Below are 18,195 nucleotides of genomic sequence, written 5' to 3'. Positions count from 1 at the left end.
ACAGAGTTAGATGGAGGCACATGATTCACTGTGGAGACTCCTGAAAGGGAACAGCCCAAAGGAAAATAGGAAAATAGTTTAATTTACCAAAACATCATAGTTTATAAACTGTCGCATTTGAAAAAAATCCATCCATTCATTATCCGTAACAGCTTGGGGCTGGAGTCTGTCCCAGCTGTCATTGGGCGAGAGGCAGGGTCCACCCTAGACAGGTCACCAGTGTATCTCAGGACCAAGAGAGACATACACAGACAGACAGACACAATTCACATACAGGCAAGTTTAAAAATGCAAGTACAGAATTGTAAATTTGCTTCATAACATATAATCCCTGCAGAACTGGTTGTTGAAGGGAGTAATTGTACTTGGGGAAAACGTTGTTCAGGTGTGTGGTGGTTCAGGTCCAAACAATGCACAAAAACGGAACATTGTCAGAATAAAAAGTAATAATTATTGCTGCTCTGTTGGAATAAATTGATTAGTTTATAGTTGATATACATTAAGAAGAAGACAACTGAGTGCATAACACACACTACTAACAAATACACATTTGAGCATAAAACTATTTCAGATTTCAGACATGAAAGAAATCAATGCAAAATTTCTTTGTGTCACCAGAAAAAACAATGTAATAATGTTGTAATAGCTCATTTTTGTAAGAAAACACTGATCACATAGTTATGTAAAAGTCAGTTCCATTTAAAATTATATTCACTGCTGTTCCCAACAGAACAATCTGGTAAATGATGTAAACATGGTGTAAGCATTATGAGATCACAGGGTGTCAATCATAAAGATACTGCAGTACTTGCACTATTGTAATATTTGCTTCCACAGCTCAGTAAAAGATGGAGCTATTCCCTGATCATCTCCTCACTGAAACTGATTCACATTTCAAACTGCTTCTGTTTCTTAAAGGGAGTTTTGTCCACAATGTTGTTGCTGAAGAGTCTAAAAAAACAGAACAAAAGTCACTGATACAAACTGAATAATATGTGGAACTGAGATAATTAATGATCAGTCTGTAAGTGAAGGAGTAGAAATGTCTCCATTAATCATATGATAATTAATGTTTGCTCACCTCACTGTGGTGATGGAGGAGTTGATGGAGACCAGCTGCAGTAACCTGACAGTCGAAGCATCACTGATCTTATTGTGACTCAGACTGTAACATGGACACAAACACAAAAGATTTACGTCATTAAAGTCAGAGGAGCTGATGTTATTGGTTATTAAGCGTCACATCCTGACTCCGCCTGTTGCTATGAGACAGATTTGATACATTATTACTTCACCACCACCTCAGCAGGAGCCAACACTGCATCCTATACAGGACAATGTACACACAAGTATGTTTACAGTGAGACTCACTCCAGGACGTGGACTTTGTGCAGATGTTTGATGAATGTGAGCAGCAGCTGGTCTGTGAGATCACAGTGACTAAGGTCCAGTTCTGTCAGTCCTTCAGAGAAGTCCAGCATCAGGTCCAGAGCTTCACAGACCCTCTGATCCAGTGTGGTGTGACTGAGGTCCAGCTCTCCGTCCAGGGCTCTACACAGGGACTCTGCACGTCTCACTGAGTCCCTCTCACTGCTCACAGGGACCAGGGACACCAGCTGGAGGAGGACGGCTTTACTGGCTCTAAACAGGACAAACAGAGCAAAGAACAACTGTTAGGATGCAGAAATATTAAAGTGGTTCTGGTCATTTAATGTTCTTTCCCACCTGAGGTGGACTCTGTTTAGGACAGGAAACAGCAGGTCCAGTCCACTGTCCTCCACCTCACAGTCTCGCAGGTCCAGCTGTGTGTCCTGGCTGCTGTGTGTCAGGATGGTGGAGATGGACCTGCAGTCTGCAGCAGACAGACTCAGAGTCTCGGTCTGATCCTGATCTGGCAGCTCCACACAGGAGGAGCAGGACAGATCCAACCTGTGCTGCAGAGACCTGATCAGACCTGGTGCTGCCTCCTGCTGGACGTCAGTAGCAGCACAGCAGTGGATGAACCTCAGCAGCAGATTCCTGTCGACACTGGTGGAGACAGTGATGCATTAATGCAGAGATTATTGTTATTCAATGTTCATTTTGACTCTTATCAGCACTACATTAAACTGTCTGTTGGAGAGAACTGATACAGGTACAGGACTGAGAAACAAGCACTGATGTCTGACCTGAGGTGAGAAACTCTGTCCAGCGTGAAGACGATTCGCTGTATTTCCTCTGCTGGTATGGACGTCCACACAAGCTTCAGTGTAACTCTGTCACTGTGTCTCAGGGTGAAGATCAGAGCAGCACAGTCCACTGAGTCCAGCTCTCTGCAGGTCAGGCTGATCACATGATCCAATGACCTCACTAAACTGGGTATGAGGTGACTGGCCTGAGTTTTATAGACCTGTCTGATGGCAGCCAGCACAAAGCTGGGACCGGGCCTGAAAACACAGAGCTCACAGTATTTATCAGGACACTTTGTTTAGTTTGTATCTGTTAAAAACTAATTCACCACCTTTTAAATCTGATCCGATCCAGAAAGGGCAGCAGACGTGTGACGTTCTCCTGTAAGAACTGGTTCTTCCTCAGGTTCACAGTGAAGGTCTGAGCTGACGACTGCAGCACAAAGTGGAGAAGCTCCCAGTTCAGACAGTAGGAGGTCAGGTCTCCACCAACTTTACTCAAGAAAGACCAGGCCAAGTCTTTGTCCTGGATTTCATGGAGGAGGACCAGTAGCTGCTGGAAAACCTCATCCCTCAGTCTGAAGGATAAATACATTCAGAATTAAGTAATAATATTTATTTTCATTTTCATTCTTCAGTGTGTTTATGAGGCTCAGAAAAGACATTTACTTGATAGTTAGAGGACCATCATGAAGCAGCAGTGGACAGAGACACTGAGCAGAAACACAGAACTCAGTCAGGTCTAAATGTCTGACTGTCCAGTATCTCAGCAGAGACGCCAAACTACTGACAACCCTCAGTGATCCTCTTTGTGACTGCAGCGTCTCTGGAGCAAGACAAAGTTCTTCGATAGTCAACAGACAGACGACTCTTCCTCTTCTTATCCACTGAAACAGCAGCATGGCCATGTCATTGGACAGCCTGAAAGTCAAAGACAGAGAATGATGTCTCTGCTAACTGGACATTTAAAAGACGTTACTGTAGGAACAGAAGCAGTGATTGTATAAACGTAGACCTCAGACTGTGTAGTTGTGTTGTACGTCTAAAGAGGTGAGCGGCTCCTCTAACCGACATCATTCTGGGTGTCAGGATGAGATCCACCTTAGAGCCACAAACCCTGAGAACTCTCCCCACAGAGCAGCAGGTTTTCCTGGGTAAGTATCCTGTTAATGTCAGGGTGAAGCCCAGCAGCTGCAGCAGAGAGGCCAGCTGCTGGACCTCCTCTCTGGATCTGACACACATGGATGTACACACTCTCTGGAAGAAGTCTGGATCACAGCTGAAACACAACATTATGATGAACTGTGAAAGCAGCAAAGTACAAAAGTAAAACAGCAACTGAAACAGAAACCAGCTGGTGTAAAATGAATTATCAGGTAAGAAATTCAAGGCAAACACAAACCGAACATTGAAGGTAGAAGGTCAGTGTGTGATTCATTATCTGTGACACTATCATACTATGATTATTAGCTGTTATTGAAATCTTTGACATAAACCATGTTACATTTTAAATAAACAGTTATAAATGTTTTATACTGCAGTTTGGAGTAAGTGGGTTGGACCATGATGTACTGGAGTAAGACCAGGAGTTATTTTAGAACAAAACTCTTCATATTTAAATCAGGTTCCATTTACCTGAGCTGTGAGATATAAGGCAGACACTGTAGGAAACTCCTCACTTCACTCTCTTCATCTGACCATCCTGTCAGCTTCACTGGTTTCTTCTGTGGTTGTAGTTTCAGCACTTCCACGAGGATGGAGGTCTTTCTCTCTGAGAGGTCTATGAACCAGACTGTAGGAGCTGACTGGAAAACTGACAGTAATGATGGAAGAACTCTCAGACCTGCTTTAGTCTCATAGTCCTTCACATGGGAGAACAGATCCAACAGGAAATCAGACTGATATTCTGGATCATCATCATCACCCAAAGGGAATGTTTGATATGTGCAGACTGATGATAACAGCTCCAGAATCTTCTCTCCTGTCTGCTGTTCTCTCTCTGCTGCTGCACAGAACAGATTCACAAAGATCCTGGTTGTTTCTGAACGATTTGATGACTGAAGATAAAAACTGTAACAGTGAGAAAGAAACATTTTGTGAATATCTGATCTCAGCTACTAAAAAAAAACAAACACACACTATGAACAGATATTAGTTTGTAAATGTCCTGTATTAAATGAAATGTAATTGTACTTGGTGGATGAGTTTTACCAGACATGAACAATATATGAATATATTACAAAGCAAAACATCTAAAAGTCATTATCATGTCCAGTAGTTGTACAACAATTCCCATCATTCAATGCTTCATCCTGCTCTTGAGAAGACAGATGTGTAAACTACCATCACGTTGAACTACATGTGTGAGTAGAGACACAAAATGATGATGATTCATACTGAAGGTGTCTGAACTCTTCATTTGTTGTTCACTGGTACAAATCTTATCATGGTCAGTAAAGTTCATTATAGTTAGAAACTAAGAGGCAGCTGAACATACTTCTCTTTGGTTTCAGTAACTGTTTTAAAGATACTATTATTTTGGATTCACATCATTCTCTGAATTACATTTGTGTTTCAACGTCATGTTTTTCTATTAGCAGGGATGAATTCTTACATTTTTATTCTTCTTCACATTTCATTCTATCTTTGCTTTGTGTGTTTGGTCACTGATCTTCATGAAGACAAGTTACTGTCAGTGTATGTTTGATATTAGACTTTAGTGGAATAACATCAGTCTGAGAACACACACACACACACACACACACACACACACACATACACACACACACACCATTATAATGCTACAGTTGATCAAGGTGAAGTTGACATTAACTACTTTAGATTAGAAACTGTTGGGATGTTTTAAATTTGACTCCTATTTTATAAACTTATCATACACAAATACGAAATATCAAACTAACAATTAAATAAATTACTCTACTAATCTTACAAATCATTTCATTAGTAAACTGATGTTAGAACTTCTGCAACAGAAAACATTTGCATAACTCACTGTAGAGTTAAATCATGTTCCATTTACCTGAGCTGTGAGATATAAGGCAGAAACTGTAGGAAACTCCTCACTTCACTCTCTTCATCTGACCATCCTGTCAGCTCCACTGGTTTCTTTTTCCATGGTTGTAGTTTCAGCACTTCCAGGAGGATGGAGGTCTTTCTCTCTGAGAGGTTTATGAACCAGACTCTAGGAGCTGACTGGAAAACTGACAGTAATGATGGAAGAACTCTCAGACCTGTTTTAGTCTCATAGTCCTTCACATGGGAGAACAGATCCAACAGGAAATGAGACTGATATTCTGGATCATCATCATCACCCAAAGGGAATGTTTGATAGGTGCAGACTGATGATAACAGCTCCAGTATCTTCTCTCCTGTCTGCTGTTCTCTCTCTGCTGCTGCACAGAACAGATTCACAAAGATCCTGGTTGTTTCTGAACGATTTGATGACTGAGGATCAAATCTGTAACAAGTGAGAAAGAAACATTTTGTGAATATCTGATCTCAGCTACTAAAATAAACAAACACACACTATGAACAGATATTAGCTTGTAAATGTCCTGTATTAAATGAAATGTAATTGTACTTGGTGGATGAGTTTTACCAGACATGAACAATATATGAATATATTACAAAGCAAAACATCTAAAAGTCATTAAACATACTTCTCTTTGGTTTCAGTAACTGTTTTAAAGATACTATTATTTAGGATTCACATCATTCTCTGAATTACATTTGTGTTTCAACGTCATGTTTTTCTATTAGCAGGGATGAATTCTTACATTTTTATTCTTCTTCACATTTCATTCTATCTTTGCTTTGTGTGTTTGGTCACTGATCTTCATGAAGACAAGTTACTGTCAGTGTATGTTTGATATTAGACTTTAGTGGAATAACATCAGTCTGAGAACACACACACACACACACACACACACACACACACACACACACACCATTATAATGATACAGTTGATCAAGGTGAAGTTGACATTAACTACTTCAGATTAGAAACTGTTGGGATGTTTATATTTGACTCCTATTTTATAAACTTATCATACACAAATACAAAATATCAAACTACCTATTAAGTACATTACTAATCTTACAAATAATTTCATTAGTAAACTGATGTTAGAAATTCTGCAACATAAAACATTTGCATAACTCACTGTAGAGTTAAATCATGTTCTATTTACCTGAGCTGTGAGATATAAGGCAGACACTGTAGGAAACTCCTCACTTCACTCTCTTCATCTGACCATCCTGTCAGCTTCACTGGTTTCTTCGCTGGTTGTAGTTTCAGCACTTCCAGGAGGATGGAGGTCTTTCTCTTTGAGAGGTTTATGAACCAGACTCTAGGAGCTGACTGGAAAACTGACAGTAATGATGGAAGAACTCTCAGACCTTTTTTAGTCTCATAGTCCTTCACATGGGAGAACAGATCCAACAGGAAATCAGACTGATGTTTTCTATCATTATCATCAAAAAAGTATCTCTCATCCAAAAAGAATGTTTGATATGTGCAGACTGATGATAACAGCTCCAGTATCTTCTCTCCTGTCTGCTGTTCTCTCTCTGCTGCTGCACAGAACAGATTCACAAAGATCCTGGTTTCTTCTGAAGGATCTGATGACTGAGGATCAAAACTGGAACAGTGAGAAAGAAACATTTTGTGAATATCTGATCTCAGCTACTAAAAAAACAAACACACACTATGAACAGATATTAGCTTGTAAATGTCCTGTATTAAATGAAATGTAATTGTACTTGGTGGATGAGTTTTATCAGACATGAACAATATATGAATATATTACAAAGCAAAACATCTAAAAGTCTTTATCATGTCCAGTAGTTGTACAACAATTCCCATCATGCAATGCTTCATCCTGCTCTTGATGTGTAAACTACCATCACGTTGAACTACATGTGTGAGTAGAGACACAAAATGATGATGATTCATACTGAAGGTGTCTGAACTCTTCATTTGTTGTTCACTGGTACAAATCTTATCATGGTCAGTAAAGTTCATTATAGTTAGAAACTAAGAGGCAGCTGAACATACTTCTCTTTGGTTTCAGTAACTGTTTTAAAGATACTATTATTTTGGATTCACATCATTCTCTGAATTACATTTACATTTTTATTCTTCTTCACATTTCATTCTATCTTTGCTTTGTGTGTTTGGTCACTGATCTTCATGAAGACAAGTTACTGTCAGTGTATGTTTGATATTAGACTTTATTGGAATAACATCAGTCTGAGAACACACACACACACACACACACACACACACACACACACACACACCATTATAATGCTACAGTTGATCAAGGTGAAGTTGACATTAACTAATTTAGATTAGAAACTGTTGGGATGTTTTAAATTTGACTCCTATTTTATAAACTTATCATACACAAATACAAAATATCAAACTACCAATTAAGTAAATTACTAATCTTACAAATCATTTCATTAGTAAGATGATGTTAGAACTTCTGCAACATAAAACATTTGCATAACTCACTGTAGAGTTAAATCATGTTCCATTTACCTGAGCTGTGAGATATAAGGCAGACACTGTAGGAAACTCCTCACTTCACTCTCTTCATCTGACCATCCTCTCAGCTTCACTGTTTTCTTCTCTGGTTGTAGTTTCAGCACTTCCAGGAGGATGGAGGTCTTTCTCTCTGAGAGGTTTATGGACCAGACTGTAGGAAATGACTGGAAAATTGGCCTCAATCTTTGAAGAACATCTGAACCCCCTTTTATCTTGACATGTTCATAAAAATCAAGGAGGATGCAATCAAAGCTGGTGTTAACAGAAAACAATGAGTGGAGAGTTTTTCCTACACTGTGAAAATGTTCTCCTTGTTCAAGTGCTGCTTGAAGACATAAATCCATTAACAGTCTATGTTTTTCCTTCTCTACTTCCCTATGGGGTTTGTCCTCATCCTGGATTCCTGAATGTCTGTAGGTCATGCTGAACCTGTAAAATAAATAACGACTTTTAATTGATAACATATGGTCAGTTTCTGTCTTCATTTTATTTCATACAATGCACACTACACACTTATATTACAGACTGTTAGATTACAAATTCAGATTACAAAAACAAAAAAATCTGTGCTTTCCCAATTTGCTTGAATCATTAATTGACAAAATTACAAAGAAAAGATTTACAGGGTTTTGACTGAGCAAATTAAATGTATTTAGTAAATAACTTAAAATGATGCTCTATGGTTTACTTCATTGTTAATGGGGGAGGAACAGAGCTGATGGGGGGCACAAATCAGAAAGGCTTCAGTTTTGGTGCGGTTCAGTCGAAGGAAGTTCTCTGACATCCACACCTCCAGGCAGCAGGTGAGAGCTGATGGAAGTGTCGGAGAGGTCTGTTTCACTATCAAATAAAGCTGAGTATCATCGGCGTAGCAGTGGAATGAGACTCCATGCTTGCCAGTAACGTAGCCCAGTGGCAGCATGTAGAGGTTGAAAAGGGTCGGTCTTGGGGCTCCACAGATGACCGAATGGGGCTGCGATGTAGCATCCCCCAGGGCCACATGCTCAGCTCTATTTGTGAGAAAGGACCTGAAGTAATCTAGAGCAGGTCCAGAAAATCCAGCTATATGTGAAGGAGGATTTTGTGGTTGACTGCATGAAACCCCAGCTGTGAGATCCAGAAGCATGAGAAGGTATGGGGAGCCCTGGTCAGCAGCCTTCAGGAAGACACTGGTGACCCTGACCAGGGCTGTCCTCTGTGCTGTGGGAGGGTCGGAAGCCAGATTGAAAACAGATTCTATTTTTTGAGGTGATCCTGAAGCTCGGCTAAGACAACATTTCCCGAGACTTTTGACAGAACTAGAAGGTTGGAGATTGGACAATAGTTTGCCATAACGTCAGGATCCATGGGAGGTTTGTTCTAGATGGGGTGTGATATTGCAGTTTTTAATGTTGTTAGGACCCCTGCTCCTGCTACTTTTCTAGTAGCAGCCCAAGAGCAGAAAACTCTGGAAGCTCCACTGGAGTCTGCCAGCCTGTGCTCAGTGGCGATGCTAGAGTCTGTTGGGGCTCTAGGCAAAACTGTATGCATCATAAACCTGCCATACTTAAAATATAGAAAATACAATAAAAGACACATCCCACCACTCTGCACATAGCACAGTAACTTACAGTAATACACCGTGAGTGATAGTACACAAATCTTTGCATCTAAATTTCATAACATATTATATGAAATCATTATCTCCACTGCTCCACTTATTACTAACTTGGCTGTTTCATGGATAACACCACTTCATTTTGTTAGAGGGAAAACCCCAAGGCCTCATTTCCTACTGAAGAAAATGAAGAAGACCCAAATAACAGATGTCATTTGTCACTAGCTGATAAGGGCAGTTAAGCTAAAGTTAGAAGACAGGTGGGTTGTGAGGTTGGAACACTGCAAATACAGTAGAATTCAAAAGTGGCAAAATGAGCAAAACAAAGAATTTTCTTTCATCATTATATTTAATGCAAATTCAGCAAGTACAAATGTTTCTTTAGCAAAAATTTAAGTAATTTTAAATAATGTAATTTATTTTCATTATTTCACACTTTTTAGACATTGATTGCCCATTTTTGTTACTTCTGATGATGAAAAACAGCATATTAGCTGGATGAATTTACAACTTTATTGTGGAGACTGTCTAACACCTGTACTTATTTAAAAGGCACCATCTAAACCACAGACAATTATAGGTATATAATGATATTTGTAATGTCATAATATTGCAAATAAAAAGTTGCCTCAATGCTTCAGTGCACTCTGGGTGGTTCAGGCACGGTTCATGCAGTAAACCATATTCCTAGTTGTTAAACAGTGCACACACTTCCTGTTCTGTAGTCACCTCAGCTTCAATCAGTGCTGATCATTTCCAGCTGTGCCTCTGGCTGTATATACCCAGCTCTCCCCACAGTACCTTGTATGATTGTTTCTCTATATTGCTTGTATAAGAGACTTTCCAGCCTGCTTGCCTCTCTGTTGCCTGACTATCTGTCCTGCCTGTCTCTACCTCTGTAACCAATATAATAACCCTGGTGTCTCAGCCTAAACCTCTTTGTCTCACCAGCTCAACCATTTGTTACCACCTGACCTCAGCCATCATGTTTCTCCTGTTCCATCCATCTCAACCTTCCTGTTTCCTGCCCAGATCACCTGAAGATTTACTACACATCACCATAGCTTAATTGCCACAGCTGCACTGGTCATCAAACAGATATTAAACACAGATAATAAACAGAATATTAAATCTTCCAGTACATAAACTGATCCCAGATGTGGTCACATCATGAAACTGCTTGTTCAGTGCACCCTGAATAACAAGCACCTGCTGCAGCACAGTACTGACACTAGCTGTGCCATCACCAAGTATCGACATGCAGTTCCACCACCAAACAGCCACTTGACAGGCTGATATGAAGGGGAGCAAAACTTTGATTCAATTCATCTTATTTATTTATTTTTTTAATCTATAATGTTATAAATATTTTGTTGTGTATGTTTTATTGTGCTAATATCAAAGTGAGTTTTTGGTATCATTACATCCCTACAAAATTATGAAAATGTATTTTGTGGAATCAAATATACAAAGAAAAAGCTACATACCTGAGTGAGTTGATGTGCGGCAAAGCCTCTAAGAGGGACTCACACAGATCTTGGTAGTCAGGAGCTTCCCTGTCCCAGTAGAGACAGACGTTAACCTTAGTAGTAATCTTCTTCATTACTTTAACAGCTCTTTCAAACAGCTGCCTTCTACCCACAACTGGAAGGTGCAACTGGTTTCCATCAAGTCTGATTAAGCTCATGTGATCCATCTGCTCTTCACTGAGAAGGAAAATCTTCCAAAGCTGCAGTGGCAGAGGGTCACACCTACAAACGGGAGACAAATGGGAGATGACTACAGCATTCTGACCATTAAAATAAGGAATCAACAAGGTGCCACAGCTTTTAAATGATGTTAAGATGAAGAAATATTTTACATTCTGCTCACACATACCATTGGACATTTTGAAGGCATCCAAATAGTCGACTCATTCCTTTATCTGAGACTTTTACGTCCTCGAGGTTCAGCCGTATTTTCTTCTCCTTGGACTGTGCGATCACATAGGACACAGCACAGCAGGGGTAAGGATCTAGTGTCTGTCCACTGAGATCCAGGTGATAGTCCAGTTTCTCCAGAAAGTAGATGCATGTTTCAGGACACTGGGACTCGTACAAACACTGGCATAGGAATAGTATGTCAACATCAGGGCCACTGTCCTCAGTGTCCTCTTCCTCACACAGACAAAAGAAAAACGTGTTTATCGCTTCCTTGAAGAACCAGTTGGATGTAGTCTTGAGCTCCTGAGCTGGAATCAGACACTTCATTAAAGTTGGGCTCTTCTCATTCAACAATCGACACATGAAGGGGATCAAATGTTTCATGTGTTTCTTGTCCTCAGTGAGACACTGCTGAAAAATGTCCTTGATTTTATCAGGATTCTTCAAGAGCCACACTGCAGCAAAAAACTCCTGAATTGTGTAGTGGAGAAAAGCATATCTGGTTATTGTCTCAGTATGTGCAACTTTGATAACAAGAGGTTTCAGGAAGGAAAGGACACAAATGTCTTCACAAGGCAGTTCAGTCAAATTCACAGTTCTTCCTTCAGTTGCAAGAAAAGCAACCTGAGCCAAAGACAGTATTTCCTCACTCTTGTTGGTGATGAAGGAGTTTAGGTCTTTGGTTTTTGTTCTGTTGCTGTTCATCTGAAGGCTTAAACGAACAATGTTAATGTATATTTCAGTGACAGTACATGGCTGTGCAGACTGTTGGGATGAAAAACAGGCAGCCACCATCAGCGCGTACATCGGGACGTGGCAAAGAGTCAACAACTCCAGGTTGCTCGAAACTTTCTTCTGTTCTTCACCCAGCGTTGCAGATAAATATGTTTTGATGGTCTTTTCACTGAAGCCTTTCACTTCCACTCTGAGAAAGTCCTCAGTAAAGACGTCTTCTTCATCCTCTGGTCTGCACGTTATGATGATCTTTGCATCAGGTAGCAGGTCTTTGTCCACGAGCTTCTGCACCACAGATGAAGAGAGATCTGTGACTCCATCAAAAATGATCGTGACATTGTCTGAGTTCTTCTTTATATCCTGTAAGACCTCTTCTTTGCCTTCACCTGGTTCACTAAACACATTAAAAAGAAGATCCTCCAAGTTCTTTGGGTTTTCAGACATTTGTCTCATGTCAAAGTAAAACATGTAATCTAGCTCCTCGTTGTCTCTTTCTGCCCAGACTTTGAACATTTCAAGAGAAAGTGCTGTCTTTCCAATTCCAGGTTCACCAACCACCAGGATGTTTTTAGCTGTTTTCAGAAGGTCTCTGGGGGAAATTTCTGGTTTGTCCTCGGGGACATATGTCCTCAGCTTTTTAGGGCGACTCATCCTGCTTTTCTTGCTCTTTAACTTCTTTATTTTAGATGGAGAAATGTTCTTTTGTGTGTCTAACACAAGGGACGTGTACGACAGGTCAGGCTTGTTTTCTTCGAACAGATTCTTGCTGGCCATCCAAAAGTCACGTGATATTTTTAGAGCTTTTGACTTCAGATGGTCCTGATATCTGTGGCTCTGCTTTGAACCTGAAATACAATAAAAATACAGGAATGTACCTTAAAATGCTATGATCGCACTCTCTAACACATAATACATTATTTACACTGTAGGTATCACTCAGCATTCTGCTTCCAAATACCTTGTAAGTAGTTTGTTTCCATCTTTGTCTCGTCCTTGAAAGAAAAGCAGCTGATCCAGTGGTGAAGGTCAAATTTCTTGGTCTCAGTGGAAGGTACTGGTTTACTCTCAGGGAGGACAGATGGTCTCCCTAAAGTCCTCTTTCTTGTTATATCAATAATCCTGAGGAACTTATAGCAGGCTTCTTCCCCCTTTTTTATGGTGGAGTCCAGTATTCTCCTGGTCTTATCATAGTCATCAGCCTCTGCCTGTATTTTACTGACCTCTTCATCACTGAGAACTCTTTGCTGGTACAGGTTTTCCACGATCACTGAGAGATTCTGTAATTCTCTCACTAGGTGAAGTCTGGCCCTCTTGATGTAATCCGAAGCAGACTGAGATGTACAAGCCATGTGTCCTCACCTCTGTATGTTCTGCACAAGAACCCAGCTTCAGTGATCCGAAGACCAAGATACAAGGTTAAACAAAACATTAAATCAAGTTATCATTTGTGACATGTTAATCATTTAAAATGTCTAAAAATCTGGTCCAATTTTAAATAGATTTTATGATGTAGACTTTTGTTGTGCAGGCTTGAAAGGACTGGCACTGCCCTACTTTAGTGAACTACTGAATTTGGAAGCCTAGTGGCTCAATGGGTACAGCAACAGGGTAGAGCAGCAGGATGGGATGCAGCAGTCTGCAGGATCAAATCCCAGCCTACCCACCAGGTGCTTCTTTCCCCCTGGGTTTTAAAACATATTGGAGTCTGATGCTTTCAGTTTTATGTCCTCTGTGTTTTATTTTGTGTTTTTTTCCCCATTTCTATTTATTTATGATTTATGTCTCAATTCTACTCAATCTTCAGCCTTTGACACTGTAACACATCCTCTTGCACTGCGCTCTGCCCTACTGACACAGGAGGAGACCATAGAGAGACTGCACTGCCACAACTATACTTTCAGATCCGTTACCCTCACTCGCCAATAAATCCTCTCGTCCGGACTCTCTGACTTGGGCATCTCTGGATCTGCTCCAGCCTCAGTCTTAATTATCGATATGAACCTTCAAAGTATCCTGGTAGGGGCATGTTTCTAACTCTCATAACCTCATATACTGGTGTGGCACAGGACTCAGTTCTTGGTCCTGTTCTTTTTTCTGTCTACACTACATCCCTGTGTCCTATTATCTGCTCACATGGCCTTTCCCATCACTGCTATGCTGATGACACACAGCTCTTCATATATACATATAATAAAGTATTAAACAAACTATAGAATAAAATATGTTTCTTCCACAAACAAAACAAACTATTACAATAACCTCTGTTGTTAGCATCACTGTTATTGCTATTATCTGCCACCTCTGTCAGTACAATTTGGATTGGACCTGGCTGGTGACACAAAGATGGGACCAAGCGAGAGATGCTGACGAGATGGCGACTGTCAACCACGGCCAGAAGTTTTACATTTTTTGAGAAGTTGTGGTTCAAAGGTTCAAAACATTTCCTGCTGTTTTTGCGCACATTTGTAAAAATGTTCTGAACTTACTTAGAGCTCACTTGTAAAGATGTTAGTTTTAACAGAAGTTCTTTGGAGATGGTTAAGAGCCAGGACTTCACTATTATTTACTTTAGTAACATTGGTTGCATTTGCTTTAATAAGAATTTCACACTGCAGCCAGAGCTGAGATGAACATAATGTTATGGTGCCAAAGATGTGCATAAGAACAATGAACACAAAAATGTAAAGCTGAATCTGTTTGCAAAGGGGATAAGTCTATGAGCTGGAGGTGTTAAAAAGCATTAGTGATTAACAATATTAGTGATGAACAGTTAAAATGGTAAATAGTCACTTATATAGCACTTTTATCCAAAGCGCTTTACAATGTAGCTTCCCATTCACACACACACCGATGGCGGTGGCTGCCATGCAAGGTGCTCACCTGACCCACCAGGAGCAACTTGGGGTTCAGTGTCTTGCCCAAGGACACTTTGACTTGTAGCCAGGAGCAGGGATTGAACCACTGCCACCCCTGTGGTCCATGGTCAACTGCCTTACCAACTGAGCTACAGCCACCCCAGTTAGAGTTAGTAATTAGCTGCTAGACTTAGCAGTTAGCACTAGAAATTAAATCCTATTTAAAGTGCCAATATGTATCATAGGTGGTCAATTCCAAGCAGCACAGGAATGTTGAAATGTCCGCTTAATTTAAAGCAGCTCCACTAGTTTGTTTGTTGGACACTTGATTGTGTCTTTGTGAAATGGGGGGACAGTGGACAAAAAAGGACATGTAATACACTGCCAGTAAAAAGACTTGTTTGCTGGTAAAGAACTGGACCAGAAATTCAGATCATAGCTGTCGGCAGGATGAAGCCGATGTCATGGCTGGTTAAGACTTTCTCATGCAGCGTCTGCAGGTAAAGAAAGATTGTATGAAAGTTCAGCCTGTACATAGTCACTGAAAGAACTGGGAGGCTGATAGAGAATTGTATTAATGCTGATGGGACATGATGAATGTGTGTAATATTAGGTCAAATGTCTCTGAGCCTGGGTTTACTGTACATTTGTATTCTCAGTAATTGTGGATTAACTTCATGATCACAATCCAGAGCATTGTGCTAGTTTCCCTTTAAAAATGTTCAGCAGAGAAAATGTCGTCACACTCAACAACGTTCGACTGTCAGTGCTGACAGTCGGCACAGAAAATCGTCTCATCCAGTCGTCCTCACAAAGCCTTTTAAACAGGTTTACAGCTGAGGGACAGCTACAGTTACTCCAGCTTTGTTTAAACCGTTAGTTTTCATTCATGTCCCTCTGCACGTTCCATAGTCTGCGTTGTCCTCGTGTCGGCATTGCCAGTGTTAACGTTTGGTAACATACAGAGTCATACAGAACTGTGAGGACAAAAACATGCTACAGGCAGCCAGATGTTAGAAAAGTAGCCCAATGTTAGTCGAAAGATTTGCTGATTAATTGATAAATACATATTTGTCCGTTTGTCCATCAGCTGGCGCTGAACTTTTTGCTGGGACGCACCCAGTGCGTAGGATGGTCGCCGCTGAATCATATTACGAAATCTTCAAAATAATGTCCCATCATGTCTTCTTACGTCAAAGTCACTGATTATGGTAAAACCAGCGGTTTCTGTAGGACCCGGTTTGTTCCTCTCGTGTTTTGAGGCACAAGCTGCTAATCATTATGTCAAATCTAAGAAAGAAAAAGCTTCAAAAGCTCTTTGATCTCACCTGTATCACGCACTGATATCACAGAGTTTCATGTCTCAGGGACACAAACGTTTCCTTCACGTGTGTCCGATGAAATTCTCTACTCGTTTCCTGGTTCGGTCGTTTCTCTTTCCGCTGAAGGTTTAATCTTGGTTTCATCATCGTCCACACGATGGCAGCATCCGGTCAGAAAACACCAAGTGAGAGACAGAGTCTGTTTTTTAACGTTTACAAAGTAATAGAACACATTATTATTGTTAGCTCATGTAATTCTTGTCAAACAGCACATGTTCAGGATTCTTACATCTTCCTGCTGTTACATCAGTAGGTCAGTACCACTGAAGTAGGAATATAAAGTAGCAATAAAGACCAAGTACATGAGCACAGTACGTTGGTAAATCTGTTTTCCACCATGTTTAGAAGGAAGTCTGTTGTTACTTTCAGCCTTGTGTCCATGAATCCGGAGACAAAGAGGAAGGTAATTGGATCAGAGCAGGAAGTAGAAAGAAACTGTCCAACTTAAAATGGCCTCAGATTGATGACAAAGGATCTTTGATTTTTAATTCAAACCACAATGTCCAGGTCTCAGACATCAAGGACCAGGCACAGAAGCTGTGGGCTTCTTCTGATGTGTAACAGCAGCAGGTGGAAAAGCTGCATTACTGACACCTTCTATACTGCTTTGAATAAACTTTAGAAACTAAATTGAGTTGATCAGAAATAGTTAGATTTTTAAAGCTCAGGATCATGTGGCTTCTCATGAACTCAATGGCTGCATTAACATGGATCTAAGGAACCAGGTTACTCAGAGAAATCAGTAGATTAACCTAGTTTCCCCACCTCTGACTTATTTTATGTTTCATGTTCCAGCTGATCAACACCGGTCTGCGTTTTAAAAAATCCACAGAGGAAAGTGACTTATTTTGACTTCTACGAGACACTTTGTGTAAAATTACGCTGACTTTGGTTTTTATTGAGGCAGCATCACCCTGTTAACTTGTTAACAATCTCTACTTTCATTCATTCTTTCACTCAGCTGTGTGCAGCTTGTTGTCTGCAGCCTTTGGTTCTGCACATGCACAGTTGGAGAAAGACGAACCAAAGCCACTGTTCCCCTGATTATCTGATTATAATAATGAACTAAAAAAATACCATTAAAAGTCAAGTATCAGCTCATTCAGGGCTACACGACTGATTCATCTTTAAAATAATTTCTGTCTTTTTAAAAATCACTACAAGTTTATAATAAACAAAGCATTTTATTTATAAAATGTCATATGTCATTATCTCTTGTATCAATTAGTTTAAAAATATCAAATAAAAAGTATATTTAAACTGACAGTATATTCAAAAAGAGACGAGGATCATGAAACACTGCTGTAAAACTGTACTGTATGAGCTGACTGCCACAAACACAGTATCAGTACAGTACTTTTACAACTGCAATAGTTTCTTGAATTTCTCTCCGATTATCACATCACTTCACTCACCGATTCACCGATTTTCAAACTGCTGGTGTTTCTCAAAGGGAGTTTTGTCCACAATGTTGTTGCTGAAGACAAACAAAAGACACTGATACAGGCTGAAGTGTCATTTCACATAAAAAGTACAATGAAGCTGTGGCTGCTCTTCTCAATAACAACAGTGCACTAAAATATGACACAATACTAAAATGAAGTTTTTTTATGGCCCAGGGGAACAAACGGTTTGTTAGCCTGGACTTTAATGACCTGAAGCGTCATCCGGATGACAACAGGTCAAACGAGTGATGACATGTGATGTGAAGCATCTGTGATGGCCTTGACTTTACTAAGGCAGCGAGACCTGCATATATCCTCCAGGGAGGGCAGAGGGCAGCTCGTGACTTTTTGAGCTGTATCTATCACCTTCACCCGTACAACATGTCAGCGCTCTCCACAGAGGCCTGATACAAAGCCAGCAGCAGGTATTTTCTCCTGAGGACCCGCAGGTGAGGGAGGGGTTTAGCTCTGGAGGCAGGCTTAAAGTTTGAGTGTACATGATCAAGTGTGTTTCCCTCC

At 40.3% G+C, this 18,195-nt stretch overlaps 1 protein-coding gene across 6 annotated transcripts; it reads right to left on the bottom strand.

The window, feature by feature from the left end:
• Window positions 1–61: 61 nt before the first annotated feature.
• Window positions 62–16,314, bottom strand: LOC137125454 (uncharacterized). 6 transcript variants are annotated; one of them, XM_067500933.1, is made up of 13 exons: window positions 16,178–16,314; window positions 12,953–15,343; window positions 11,216–12,839; window positions 10,825–11,088; window positions 7,735–8,169; window positions 3,184–3,447; window positions 2,838–3,089; window positions 2,498–2,746; window positions 2,169–2,426; window positions 1,726–2,028; window positions 1,372–1,641; window positions 1,082–1,165; window positions 62–951 (listed from the first exon to the last, which is right to left on the bottom strand). In XM_067500933.1, exons 2-13 carry the CDS (start codon window positions 13,341–13,343, stop codon window positions 888–890), a joined length of 4,458 nt encoding a protein of 1,485 aa, XP_067357034.1. In that variant the 5' UTR covers window positions 13,344–15,343; window positions 16,178–16,314; the 3' UTR covers window positions 62–887. The 6 variants fall into 6 exon arrangements, with proteins under 6 accessions (XP_067357034.1, XP_067357037.1, XP_067357038.1 ...); XM_067500936.1 differs by having other exon boundaries at window positions 12,953–13,380; window positions 16,178–16,309; XM_067500937.1 differs by having other exon boundaries at window positions 12,953–13,364; window positions 16,178–16,275.
• Between the last annotated feature and the right edge of the window lie 1,881 nt (window positions 16,315–18,195).

The sequence above is a fragment of the Channa argus genome, chromosome 4, assembly GCF_033026475.1.
Source record: "Channa argus isolate prfri chromosome 4, Channa argus male v1.0, whole genome shotgun sequence".
Classification (NCBI taxonomy): domain Eukaryota; kingdom Metazoa; phylum Chordata; class Actinopteri; order Anabantiformes; family Channidae; genus Channa; species Channa argus.
This window is presented reverse-complemented; position numbering and strand designations above follow the sequence as displayed.

Coding starts and splice junctions, on each gene's coding strand:
- LOC137125454 (XM_067500933.1), bottom strand. CDS start 13,343: ATGGCTTGTACATCTCAGTCTGCTTCGGATTACATCAAGAGGGCCAGA. Junction 1,166..1,371: donor CACAAAGTCCACGTCCTGGA/GTGAGTCTCACT, acceptor TCCATGTTACAG/TCTGAGTCACAATAAGATCA. Junction 952..1,081: donor TCCTCCATCACCACAGTGAG/GTGAGCAAACAT, acceptor CTGTTTTTTTAG/ACTCTTCAGCAACAACATTG.